Source organism: Chrysemys picta, chromosome 16 (assembly GCF_011386835.1).
Source record: "Chrysemys picta bellii isolate R12L10 chromosome 16, ASM1138683v2, whole genome shotgun sequence".
NCBI lineage: Eukaryota > Metazoa > Chordata > Testudines > Emydidae > Chrysemys > Chrysemys picta.
In genome coordinates, this window is record NC_088806.1 from 29,555,804 (window position 1) to 29,570,027 (window position 14,224).

The following is a 14,224-nucleotide window of genomic DNA, read 5'->3' on the forward strand; positions in this document are numbered from 1 at the left end:
GGGCCAGCAGCCCCCTATGGTTCTATGGCATGGTCTGTGACAAGCCCGCCGAGTAGCCTGCAGGACCCAGAGCTGATATGGCAGCGCTGTGGATTCTTTTTGATGCTCAGCCTTCCCAATATCAGCAGCCACAACCACTCCCCATCCTCTGATCCCTACTTCTGCCATTGGATCATACTGGCTCCCTTCTCTTCTAGTGGTCTAGATACAGAATTCCCAGTGGTCTAGAAACAGAACTGCCTGGAATCCCCTTAGAGGGTTCCTGCCAGAGTTTTGATCCCATCAATTCCTTCCTTACTTCCTCCCTAGGCCCGCAGTGAATCCTCCGACCATATTGTCTTCAAAAACAAAGTTTGGAAAAAATAGATAGGAGACTGGCTCCAGAGATAAGAATTGGGCTCTAGAACCTTCCACGCCTTGGACTCCAGGTCAGATCCAAAACAGGCCGGTACTGACTGGAAGCCCTTTCCATGCGATGGTTCTTTGGTGGCTTTTGGATTCATTCAGATTGAATATATGGACCAAAAGGTGTTAGCATAACCCAGTCACTGCCCAACATTAAACAGTGTTAAACGAGGTTCAGGATTTGAAATACAGAGACCTCAGCCTGCTTAGTCCCATGGAAAACACACCATTAAAAGGAAAAAAAGGCCAAAAGGTTAAAGCATTTGAAATGTCAGTTATTAAATAAGGCTTTCATTTTAACCACATCCCTTGTTCCGTCCCCTTCCCTTTAGCTGGAGAGAGATTTTTAGAAGGAAAAATAAAATCCCTTGTTTGACAGTCTTAGTCTATGTCTACACTAGCGAGTTTTTGACCGCACAGCTGTACCGATGCAGCTGTAAGATCTCTCGTGTAGCTGCTCTTTGCCGACAGGAAAGATCTCTCCCATTGACATAATTAAACCACCTGCAATGAATGGCAGTAGCTGTGTCAGCGGGACCCTGAGCAACGTAAGTTTGGCTGACATAAGGGAAAATGTAGACGTGGCCTTAGATGGTATCAAAGGGGGTAAAAAACTGTCCTTTTGGGGAAAAGAGGGGGGGAAATGTTAGCGGAGATGGGGTTGAGCTGTTACGATGTTCGATTCTCTTTCATCCAGGTGGTGTTTGGGAGTCAGCTGGAACCAGTGTGGTTGGTCATGACATCTAGGTCCCTCTCTCTGCCCCGTCAAATCAGGATATCTTTCAGGATTGGGATGACAAAGGCCCAGGGTCCCAAGCGATGGTGGGGGTGGCTGTCATGAGGGTGAAGCTCACTCCAGTAGCAAATTTTTCTCCCCAAAATCTCTTTGAGGACCTGCAAAAGGAGCGATAGGCGGAATACCCCCCCCCCCCCCCACCAATTAGGCCTAGTTTCCAGCACACCAATTCTGGTTCACAGATTTCCACACTTCTCTCGGGTACCAAGCACGATCTTAACACAGTCCTTGAGTTACATTAGTAGGCCTTGTTGTTTAAACTAATTCAATCTGTCTCACTTTTGCTTCTTCTCACATCCACATTTGTTCTTTACGTTATTGTGATCTCTTATAAACCTTCATATATTTTTCAAAGACGAGCTCACAATTAGGGTACATTTGTAGGCCCACTTATCACAATATAGCTTAGACATAAGTATAATTCAGTGTCCTCTGACTATACAAATCTTCATTACCACCCCCACAACAGGTTCAGAAGAAGGGCCAGAAATTGACGCATCTTGGAGACCAAACTCCCCTCAACACCAGGAGAGGGCTGACACAGATTGATAGAGGGAGAGAGGAGACTGTTAGGACACACATTGTGCAGCTCCCTGGGCCATTTGCTCGTTCTGTGGATCAAAAAGCAATGATCGTTGGCAGAGCTATTCATCTAGTGCCTTTCACAAGCTCCAGGTTAATTTCAGAACATGAAGACAAACACGCTAGTCAACAAGACCATTTCACATTGTTTCCCCATCCTCTTGCAGAAAGCTCTGCATTAAGTGCATTCCAACAAACTTGTGGTAAGCATTAGGTAACACCTCTCCCTTCCCAAGAGACACCCAAAGGCAGGCCTAAAATTAGCAATAAGTGGAAAAAATGCCCTTTGCAACACAAAACCAATACAGTGCAGGTTTTGGATGTCCCCCACGACCTTCAGAGAACCACAGGTGTAAATGTGCTTTGTCATCATTCTGTGTGTTGCCTTTTACAAGCTGCAACCAAAAGGATTCAGAAAAGAGATTTATTCTCTCTTTCATAGACAAATGTAGAAGGAACCCTACTGCACACACTGTTAAAAAGTCGGACCCATTTCTACTGCGCCAAAAGGTAGGCATTACACAGAAATATCCATAGGAAAGCCTTAAACTACTAATCTGACCCCCTTCTAAACAAGTTTAAAAAAAAAAAGCATTTAAATTTTCCTGTATCATCTGAGAGATGGGATTTTCCCCCCGTTAAGTAGTTGATCAAGCCTCACAAAGGTGCTAATGTATTATTAAGGCTAATGGAGCTCTACAAGAAATGTTAATGGACATTAAGTTTGCATAAAATGAATTACACATTAGCACAGTCACAAGAAATCTAGTATCTGCCAATTTAGGTAGTATCTGATCATTTTTGTTTTCCCTATTATAGGGACATTACTTCATGCTAGTTTCAGTGATATGAAAATTGTAAGCAGAATGCTCTTAATGAAGCTACATAATGAAATAGATGGAACATTAACAACTCTCCACTCCCTTTATATAATGTTACGGTTGAGATGAACCTACAAAAGAAAGGAATTTGAGTCATCTTAGCATCTCACCACTTTGGGGGGTCTGCCTCAACACAAGAGAACAGCAATGTCAGGTTTGTTTGCATTTCTGATTTCAAAAGCCATATTCCACTTGATAACATGACACAGTGATGCTAACATGACTGTGTTCTGTGTCACAAATATGAACATGAGCCACCTCTGCTGTGGATTGCCCCATGGGTATTTTCAGAAATCTACTTTTCTATTTATGTACATCACTCATGTAATGTGTATAAATGGCAGTTCATAGAGAACGAAGTGAAATGTCCCACCTAGCTTTTCTCCTGAAAGTAGTCAGAAGCATTAAACCCTAAGATTAGCTTGCTTTAGCAGGGTGCTTTTACTTGACCTTTACCTTAAAAGTTCCACTATTTTTAAAACATATTTCTGCAGCTGTAATTTAGAAAAGAACTACTGTACTATACTTCCCATTATATGCATTATGAAAGTCTCTCTTGCATCCCAGCATGTGTCTCTCAGTTCATTTACCAATGGAGAACTGCAGTAAGTTACTTTAAATGGAGCTCGGCAGTGATGCTAACTTTTAAAGAAATACATGCATTGTTAAAAAAGTTAGGACTTAAAATTAAAATTAATCTGCTGTGACATAATTACAAGGCCTAGCTATTAACCCTTCAAGGTGCTAAATCTGGGTAAAGCAAGTTATTCCATGTGGAGAGAATAAAAGTAGGAATTTGGCATCACCGCAAAACTGCAAGGAGAAGTCATTGTTTAAACCATTAAACAATACTCAATACTTTGATTTCTACATTTATAAACCCTATCTACACTGTAATAAAACCTAATTACATAATTAATGGTTCTGAACTTCTGTTTAAATGAGAAACATTCTAGGTTAGAAGAATAGAAAGCTCTGGTACTCACATATTACTTCTAGGTAGCGCTGGGTCTGTAAGTCTTTGACAGCGGGGTGATCTACCAGGCAGATGACAGGGACCCCATCGTCCTCGCGCCCCACGGTCAGCAAAAGCTGACTAGTCACAGTGAACATATCAGACCATTGCTCCACTTCAGATTTGCCTGCCAGATAGATGAGGGAGAGAGCACAGAGTAATCACGGGAGAGCATATTCATGACAACATCACATTGTCATCATCTCGCTGGCATCACCATGGTAGACAAAAGAGGTGCTAGGAACAATGTGCCCTTAAATTTCCAACTTTCATCTCTATAGCATTGACTGCTCAGGGCAGGGAGGTGTACACGTGGGTAATACTATCCCTCCTACCAAAGTCATTAAAAAACTTAAAATATACAGTGCGCTGTCACAAGGATTAAAAATGCCAGGATGCTTACACTGCCACTGATTTAAGAGCTTGGGGGGGGTATTTTGGAAAGCATCCTGGAATTCAGATGCTATGGAGATGAAAACCCATCATCAGCTATTAGGAGGGAAAGAGAGTAAATGGATTAACATAATTAAAAACAGTAATTAAAATATTTAAACAGTGACGCTGTTGAAGATCCATTGAAAATATCATAGCAGTGGGTTGGAGTGAAGTATATTACCGGGCAAGACTTCCAGAACACACACAGAACAGGAAAGAGGCGGCTCAGGGTTACGTGACAAACTAACGAGGTTTTCCATGAACTCAGCACATACTTGCTGACCAGAAACCACTGCCTCTTTTAAATGAGCTTATCAGCTGCACTTTTTATGGTTCAAATCATGGAGATAAAATGGATAAGAGGGAAACCTACAAGCGACACCTCCCCTTCAAGCCCACAAAATAGCTCCTGTGGATAATACATAGGTAAAACATGTTGACAACTGTTTAAAAACAACAACCTGTTCTGTTTAGAGGAAAGATTGCATAATCAAAGAGGATCCTGGTTCTCTCTCCATCTGAGTCCGTATAAAATCAAGAACAAAGAAAACTATTTCAGTTTCCCTATTTCTATTTTTGAAAACCCCACTGTGCCAAAGAATCAGCAGGGTGATTTGGTATTTCAAGAAGCCTCTACTTGCTCGGCAGTCTTCAAAGATACAGGACTGTTGGAATTCAATTGCTGAAGCGAGAAAGCTTAATAAAGGAACTGGACAGGTCAAGCACAAGTGGTCAAATACTGTTGTACTGGAGCCCTACGGAAAGCCAAAGAAACCAAAGAGGAGGCCATTTGAAGATCCATGCATCATTTAGATGACAACAGGTGCCGGAAAGCAGTTGGCTCTATGGGATGCTACAGGTGGCAGCAGCTTTGCCGTCCACTATTACCAGCATAAATTCAGTATGTGTCATTGTGCTAAGGGAGGGAAGGGATATACGTCCTCTGTCCGGAGGACTTTATCCTGTCCTTGCAGGTGGTTAAATTTGCAGGCTGTATCTGACTTCTGTAAGGATCTGTTATCTCAGATGGGACAAAACCAGAGGTGATGGCATGTGCACATAGACTTAAACAGCACATCATATGCAATCCATGTTGTGACTTGTCTGTACAAATTCCACAAGCACTAGACTTTACAGAGTAGAAGAAACCCATGTTATATGAACATCTACACAATCCCGCATGAAGAACTGAGCTAGATCTAAAAGTGCACGGAAATGCTTTTACACCCCAGTTGATGCCATCACACTGACCCCTAAATCAGGGCAAAGAGCTATCTTCCCCGCACACCGTAAGAGATCACTGAGGACATCAACAGCTGAAGAGCAAATCCAGAACTCTGAACTCGGATCCTGGCAGGTAACTAAGGGACAAAACAGGTGTAAAGACCTTTACTGCTAAGATGAGTTTATCATTTAAGTCTGCCCATATATTTTGCCACTGACATGGCGTCTGAAACAGCTTGCTCTATTTTTTTTTTTTTTTTTTTAAAAACAAGTGTTTTCTATTCTCTGTCACCACAATATTATATTTAGACAGTATAAAATTTGACCACGTCAGTTAAAACGGTGCTGATTTAGAAGATAAATCTACCCCTTAGCTCCTTGTTCCCTTTGAACCATCTGATTTTGGTGGCTGGTCTGCTGGCCATGGCAGTGCAGTTCAACTCAATCTCCTCTCCTTCAGTGGCAATGTCTTTCTGGATATCAATCACCAAATTGCGTGGTGGGACTAAAATCAAAAATATAAATCAGAACAAGGTCAGTACATTCTGATCTTTAACTGGTGTATACCCGAGAACATATCAGCAAGTTACTCAATGTTACATAAGAACGGCCATATTGGGTCAGACCAAAGGTCCATCCAGCCCATTCTCCTGTCTACCATCAGTGGCCAATGCCAGGTGCCCCAGAGGGAGTGAACCTAACAGTTAATGATCAAGTGATCTCTCTCCTGCCATCCATCTCCACCCTCTGACAAACAGAGGCTAGGGACACCATTCCTTACCCATACAGGCTAATAGCCATTAATGGACTTAACCTCCGTGAATTTATCTAGTTCTCTTTTAAACCCTGTTATAGTCCTAGACTTCACAACCTCCTCAGGCAAGGAGTTCCACAGGTTGACTGTGCGCTGTGTGAAGAACTACTTCCTTTTATTTTTTAAACCTGACAGCTGGATTCTTTTTGGGTAAACTAGGCACCCAGACTTATCAGATCTCTTAATTTATCAAATTATTATTTGTACTATTGTCCCTTAATAATAGTTGTGTTCAATGTTTTCAGCCCAGCTTTGAACTTCATCAACTATTGCTCATTAAATTCTCACATTTTCTTTAGTCCCTCCCACCTAAGCATGGTCCCCTGTAAATTGTCTGCTCTCTTTCATGCTACATGGGTGTGATACCACACAAAGAATACAGCTTGCATTCATATAAATTTTACAGTCAGTAATGAGAAGGGAAACAGAAAAGGGATTACATTTAAAGGTACCATACCTACCTAAAGGTAAAACTTTTTTCATCTGCTCTTCAGTTTCAAGATGTGGAAGATGACCAGCAAAGATCAAATACATTTAGGCCTCTTAAAAAAAGCCACCAAGCCTGGGACCAGAATAGAATGCCACTGTCTCCAATTGCCAATGCATCTCCCATCAAAATAAACCAGAAGGCAAATACAATCCCAGATTTGATGAAGAGATGTGGAAACAACTTTGGATCTTAACAAAGATAACTGCTTCAGATTGCAATTACTGCAAGCTGAGAGTTTTCCTCTCTTTAAGGCAGGTACCCTCTAGAGACAACACTACTGTGAGCTACAAAGCCAGAGGGCTGTAATCATCATCAGTGAAAAACAATCCAATACTATTTAGGAACAGTGTAATACCCAAGGGAGACCACCACCACCACAGTAGCATGCAATCCATAGACAGGATAAAAACAAGTTTAAAATTCTGAAAAAGATGAATAAGTCAGTAAGGAGGGAAACATGAATATATCACCCAATATACACAATTCCATCCCTATTAGGCCTTTAAGTAAAGCATTTAAACTGATATTTCCAAAGATAACTCAACATTTTTTGTTCTCATCACTATGATTAAGCAATTGTCTGGTTGAAATATGACTCATACATTTTCAAGCTCACGAAGAACAAATGTATAAATATCTTCCAGATGATCGAAGGACTAATTAATTAGTCACTTGTAGCTTTTCTCCAAGATGAGTGAAACTGACCATATATTTCAGATTTTCATATGTTCTAATCCATTGAGAATAAATAAATATATAGAGTGTCACAGAAGACATTAAAATACACGGCAAGAGAGGAAAAATAATAAAATGACAAAGAAATGGTAACAGGCAGCCACTGATGGCTCCTTCACCGTAGCAGTGGTGAGAGACACCTAGAAAGTCTCTTGGGAAAGCAGAGAAACCTATCATTGAAAATGTGACTGGAAAGCATAATGTTAAAGTATAACATCAACACGGAAATATAGGTGCTATTTACTTCCCACGTACAAGATCCCATCATAAAGTGCTAGAAAGGAGGACCAAGGACATGCTCTGACTTACTTTCTTTTTATGTGAACATTTAATCAAGGGAACAAGGTTTAGCCTAGTGTTTTGAGCACCTGAGATCCTGGTTCCCAACCCTGAATGACAGCCACTCTCTGCTCTTAAGCAACTGAATATGCTTCTGCCTTTGTTTCCCACTCCATGAAAGGAGGGCTAGGAGCACACTCACATGCATACGCACCCCCAATATGCCAAGAACTGACATACCTAGATGCTCAGGGCCTTACAGATGCATCAGGTATACCCACAGCTGCAATTCCTCTAAAATAGCGCTGGAATAGAAGAAACGAAAAGTGGTATATTCTGAATCTTGAAGTGCAACTTTCTTAATGAGAAAAACTAAATTATTTTTCTAGCCTGTTATAGAAGACACAAAACACTTGCTTATAGGCCCATTAAACAGATACCACTGCTTCTGATGCATCTCTTAGCAATGAGTGAACGTACATTAACTAACTCAATACATTTAAACATGTACCAATAGGAGAGAAACTGAAGGGGACAAACACCATCCTATTCAGCTGAACATCAGAAAACTGAAGTACAACTTGAAGGCTGTTGATAAACCTGAGATCCATACTAGGGCGGATTATAAACATTGTTTCCACAGTTTTAACACTAAGACAGAACAGAATCTTATTAAATATGAGAAAAACAACCAAATTTACAACCAATCAGTGAGTGAGATTTTACATTAAGATCTTCCACTGCGATTCAAGTTCTCTTATTAACAGGAGCTTAAAAGCCAGCACTAATCTTTAGACATGGCTGTAATACTATTAGCTACTATTATCTGTAACTATATTAACCTTCAGAGGGGTAGCCGTGTTAGTCTGAATCTGTAAAAAGCAACAGAGGGTCCTGTGGCACCTTTGAGACTAACAGAAGTACTGGGAGCATAAGCTTTCGTGGGTAAGAACCTCACTTCTTCAGATGCAAGACTTGTCTTGCATCTGAAGAAGTGAGGTTTCTTGCATCTGAAGAAGTGAGGTTCTTACCCACGAAAGCTTATGCTCCCAGTACTTCTGTTAGTCTCAAAGGTGCCACAGGACCCTCTGTTGCTTTTTATATTAACCTTATAACTGCATCTGTATCATTGCTTGCAAACCATGAGAAATAGGATGAAAAAGAGGAGAATTCAGTAGATTACATTTTCACCAAGACAATTCTGAGTAGAAAAAGTGAACTGCAACACTCCAAAATGGATAATTCCTAAGCAAATGAGCACACACAAAACGTCAGATGAAAGATTTCAAGTTCTTTATACATACAAACTAATACATAAAATGGTGGCTATTAAATCAGCCCAGACAAAAGTTAACAGAAATCCCTCACTTTGCATTATAATTATGCTTAAGGTTTTGCTTAAATAGCAAGCAACTAACAAACATGCATAAGCATCTTGAAGCACTTTAAGAGGTTTAACAACTGCATAATGTACATAGTACTTTCCTTAAAGAACACCACAGTCAGCGAACAAGACTTTATTCTTCATTTATTATTGTGATGCTAGCAGACCAGGTGCCAGTTTATGCCACTGTCCCCAGACCTTCAACTGGACACTGAGCCTTTGAGCAGAGATTATTGGTAGCAATGCTGGTTTGACATGCGCATGTGCCCTATACATCCTTGTGCCCCATACTAATGATATGTAGGACTGCGTGAGTGAACCACCTTCAGTTCCTTCTCCACCACAAAGTCCCACAGAGGAAACTCCAAAGCAGAAGGGAAGTAGGGTGGGTAGTGAAGCACCCATAGAGGGACACCTCTCGAAGAATTCCAATTACTGGACTCCTTCAACTAGCATCCCTATGGGTGCACCACTTCAGGTGGCTTCCGAGCAATATCTTCATCATGAGGAGGGAGCTTCGAAGTAGAGTCCAACACCGAAGACAAGACCGCATTCCCCAGGGCACCATCTGATCTAGAAGAATGATCCATCACATTGTGTTTGGAAAAGGTATGTGTTGATGTCCAAATTGCAGCCTTGCAGATCCCAACAATGGGAACATGTTTAAAAACCACCATAGACACTGACAGAAATCTAGTGAAATGGGCTAACACCTTGGGAGGAGCTTGTGTATCGGCAAATTAACAACAATGAATCCAGATATCCACCTGGACAGACTCTGAATGGAGACGGTGGTTCCTTTGAACAGGTCAGCAACTGAATTGCCTGGGAGACTAGCTAAATGACTTGGTTCTCTCCTTTGTACTGAGGTCAAAGTGGCCGTTTTGATGTTGAGCTGGAGACCTAACTGTGGGGCATGGGCAGTGATGAGTTTACGGCAGAGAGAAACCTCGTTGCAAGTCTGGCCCTGGAGCAACCAATCAAGGCATGGAAAAACCATTGTCTCCAATAAACAAAAGGTAGTTGGTGACCACTGCCAAAACCTTCAAGAATACTTTTGGAGCAGAGACAAGGCTGACTACAAGTATCCAGTACTGGATGTGATCTTGACTGACCAGAAACCAAAATAATCTCTCGTGAAAAGGACAAATTGTGGCATGAAAGTATAAGGTCTTGAAAGTTGAGGGCTGAAAACCAACCCCCCTGGATCCATTGGTGGAATTACAGCTGCAAAAGTCACCATTCTGCATTTCTGTATTTTCAGAAAGTTTAGGAGTCAGATCTAGAATTGGTCTCCACCCTTCGTTCTTATTTGGGACCTTAAGTGATCGATGATTCACCTGTGGTCCCAGCAAAAAGAGTTTCAGTCCATCAAGGGGCAGTCCTCAACAATACTTTGAAACTCTCTAGGTAACCCACAGAACTGGAGCCAGGATGCCCAATGTACGGTGACTGCCATGGAGATGGAGCAAGCTGCAGTGTCAGCTGCATCTAAGGAGGCCTGTAAAGATGTTCTAGTCACTAGCTGACCTTCAGCTATGGCAGCGTGGAACTGCTCGCGATGTTCTGCTGGAAGGTGTTTAATAAATGTGGTGAATTTGGAATAACTGGTGAGATTATTTAGCCACAAGAGCTTGGTAATTTGCAATTCTAAACTCTGGGGTTGCAGATGAATGGTGCTGTCTGCCACGTTCACCACTTCAACAGCCAGGGAATTAGGCAAAGGATTCAAAAATAAATGTTCACAGTTCTTGGCTGGGACAGAATACTTCTTATCAGAATGTTTGCACATGGGCAATACCATTGCTGGGGTCTGCCAGATGGTCTTGGCAGGATCCAGGAGGGCCTCATTTATAGGCAAGGCCTCTTGAGCAGAAAGTGTCATTTGCAAAATGTCCAAGTGTTTGTGCTGTGACTCTCAAACCTCCTCTAGGGGAACATGCAATGAATCCGCAACATGTTTTATTAGCTCCTGAAACTGTTTGAAGCCAGAGAAGGTGGAGGGGGCATAACAGCTTCATCTGGGAAAGATGTGATGACAGTTTGAAGAGTACCCTCCTTGTCTGCTTTGGCCTTTTGCTCCTCAAAGGTTTCCTCCTGCAGTTGAAGTAGTAGACGAGGAACAAATGAAATATGGGCCTGCCTACCCCAGTGGTCCCAATGAGAAAAGTTACGAGCTAGTAAGAATTGCTGTTGGTACGCAGACCAAGGGTCCCAATATGGCCACTGAGAGGAACCATAATTAATATACCCCTACTTTTAGATAAATAATATACTTACATCTTATTCCTTCCCTTTTTCTCCTCACTGAAAAGAATCTATGACCACGATCCCCACCCTCCTGCTGAAGTGTGACACACACAGATATACTCTGCTACCCTAAAGATGAAAGGCATGCGGCCTAGGAAAGTTCGTGAGGATAGTTTGCAGGATTACTAAAGCCAGCTGACTGTCTTCCCCTAGTAAGTGTTTGCCATTCCCCAGACTGTTGGCTGGGCAAACATCCACTCCAAGTCAGTAACAGTGTCAGATTTACTCCAAAATGTCACATTAGGAATTCATGTTTACACTCAGCCGATGCAGTGATTCATCCTCATGCAGCCTCGGCACGGCAGGTATTGTCCCAAATGGAGACACTGACCAAGGGAATTTAAGTGACCTGCCCAAGTGAGTCAGTGACAGGCAGAGCCAGACTTAGAATTCAGGGGCGTCTGGCTCCTAAACCTGTACTTATCTCACGAAACAGAAATGCTGCAGAAAAAACAAACACCTGGCTTCTCCACTACAAACAGGATATTAATTAGAAAGAGGAGAGTGATTACAAAGAAATTGTATTGGGTAGAGGCACACAGCCAGTCTTTTCCTCCCTTAGCTAACACAACTAGTCGCTAACAGCTAGGATGTTCCATGTGGCAAATGGCTCACTTGAAAACGTAGGTTGATCTTTGCTAGTCACCTTCAGAATCTTGAGATTGCTGTTTCGAGTCCTAGACTCAATAGATCCATAAAGGCAGCTGGTCTTTAGTGTAAAAGCTCTTTGGAATAAAAAAGTAGATTTTTAGTGAAATCTCAGAGTGGGTGTGGCTCTATAAGGCAAGTCTTAAGAATTGATTAAGTTTTAGCAACTTTTGGTGGCTGGAACCGCTAAAAAATAGTTTCCAAAAACCATGTGCTGATTCCCTTTCCCCTCCCCTTCATTCCTGGACCCTCCATGTTAACTGAAGAGTTCGAGTTTAGTGCCCGGCACTTACCAAGCACCGTCATAGTGGTATAAATTTCCTGTGGGGGATCGGTGTAGAGCTGGCAGAAGTATCTTCCTTCATCAGAAACGGAGACATTTGTCAACGACACTCTGAGTTCACTGTTAGAGAAATTCACTAACTGAAACCTGCTGTCCTTCAAAGCTGTGGAACAAACAGATCATTAGTGATTGTGATGAACAAGACAGATAGTACATTTCCTCCCACAAAAACATGGCAAAGCCAGAAGCCTGAAAGAGTAGTCATGGTGCCTAAACCAAACTCCTGCGTTTTCCACATTATTCCAGCTCCTTGCAGTTTGGGTTTGAACAATACTCACGTGCTCAGACCAATATAACTAATCAATACCAATTCTCCATACAAACTACTGATGTGTCTAGCTTTTGTTTTTCAGAAGATGCAGCGATGTTTTTGGTAAGAAGGCTGCCGTAAAAACAATTCAGGGGGTTATTTTGTGGCTTAAAGCAGAGTGCAGGATTGATACCATGAGTGGATTAGAACGGGCATGAAGCAGAGATAAGAATCAGGGCAAAGAATTTAAGGTTTAGGTTTCCTTACACAAGTAATTACTGCTAAAATCCCTTTGGGAATTTTGACAGCACTGACAAATATTTCAACTAAGACTCACTGATGGTCTTTCTCAAGTGCCAATTTTGGGGCAGAGTGTGTGTAATACCTAGCAAAATGGGGACCTTGATCTCTGATCTGGGTCCTTAGATCTATTGCAATACCAGTAAATCACAATCTCCGCTGAGTTTGTCTCACCCATCTAATTACTTAGATTGTAAACAATTTTGGAGAAGAGACCCTCTGTGCTGCGTGTACACAGAGAGCACAAGTAGTCCTGGTCCATCCCGTCCAATTCCAACAGCAGCCATTAGACTAAATAATTTAAATAGTTTCATTTCAATTGTTAGCCTCACAGTATTGTCTAAACAGGAAATAAAGCCATCCTCCTGCACTGAGCACCATGGCGACAGATTTTGTTTTGGCTTTAAAGGAGACAGATTATCTTGAACATGTCAATCTTCAGACCAAACATATTACTCCTCAGAACATTGTATTCTCCTGCATTACTCTATTCAATTTGTTTGTGTCAGCTAAATATTTGGCGCTCGGTTGCAATTCACCCTGAATTACTACAATCAATTCCTATTGCAAAGTAAAACAGTCTGACTTTTAAAAGGGACCATCAAGGTTTCCATTAAGGAGAAAGATTATGATTGCCTGTCATCTACGCTCTGAAGAATCAACTAAACTTTAAGTGCCTAACATTAAATTAAAAAAGAGGCTTTAGCAATATCTTTATCCAGAAGGCTAGGAGGGTGGGGGTCAGTTGCTACCAAATAATACAGGGATGGAAACTTACGCCTGAAGTCTTTGAAATAAATCGTCTGTCTGTTGGGATTCAATAGCTGAATCACTGAGTCATCACTGTTTTTGACTCGACAACTGATGGTGGCAACTTCTCCCTCCACTACTGTCACATCTTCAGTAACCAAGTTCTGTCCATCACCTTAAAAAGAAAGGAAAGAAAAAGATTAAATACTGTATTGCCAAGTTTTTAAATTATGTCACCAGGATTCGTGTAGAATTGATCAAGAATAAGCTTTGGTGGACCCCCATGCTGAAGCAAACTATTCCTTCTTGAGTATGAAGAGGGTATTATTGCATTATTATTGGCTTAGTGTCTATGGCATAGACAATTCATAACTATAGTTACCTGGGAAATAATTTCATTGCTGCACATATATACAGTTGGCCATTGGACAACATTTGAAAGGGGGATCCTGGGGAGGAAAAATAACGACATGCCGTTTAACTCTAATGAACACCACTAAATTAGACTAGAATAACTGGGAGAGTTCTGTGGGTGGTTAGAGTGGAGAAGGGGCAGTTGCTTTTCTAAAAAACAAAGACTGCC

At 41.6% G+C, this 14,224-nt stretch overlaps 1 protein-coding gene across 11 annotated transcripts in view; it reads right to left on the reverse strand.

The window, feature by feature from the left end:
* The window catches only part of CADM1 (cell adhesion molecule 1), a 293,287-nt gene that overhangs the window by 68,526 nt on the left and 210,537 nt on the right, over positions 1–14,224 (reverse strand). For all 11 annotated transcript variants that reach the window (XM_005291394.5, XM_005291392.5, XM_065569020.1 and 8 more), the window contains 4 exons: positions 13,670–13,816; positions 12,292–12,444; positions 5,706–5,843; positions 3,651–3,806 (listed from right to left, as the gene is read on the reverse strand). In XM_005291394.5, the coding sequence (XP_005291451.1) occupies positions 3,651–3,806; positions 5,706–5,843; positions 12,292–12,444; positions 13,670–13,816 (594 nt within the window). The remainder of the gene's footprint in view (positions 1–3,650; positions 3,807–5,705; positions 5,844–12,291; positions 12,445–13,669; positions 13,817–14,224) is intronic.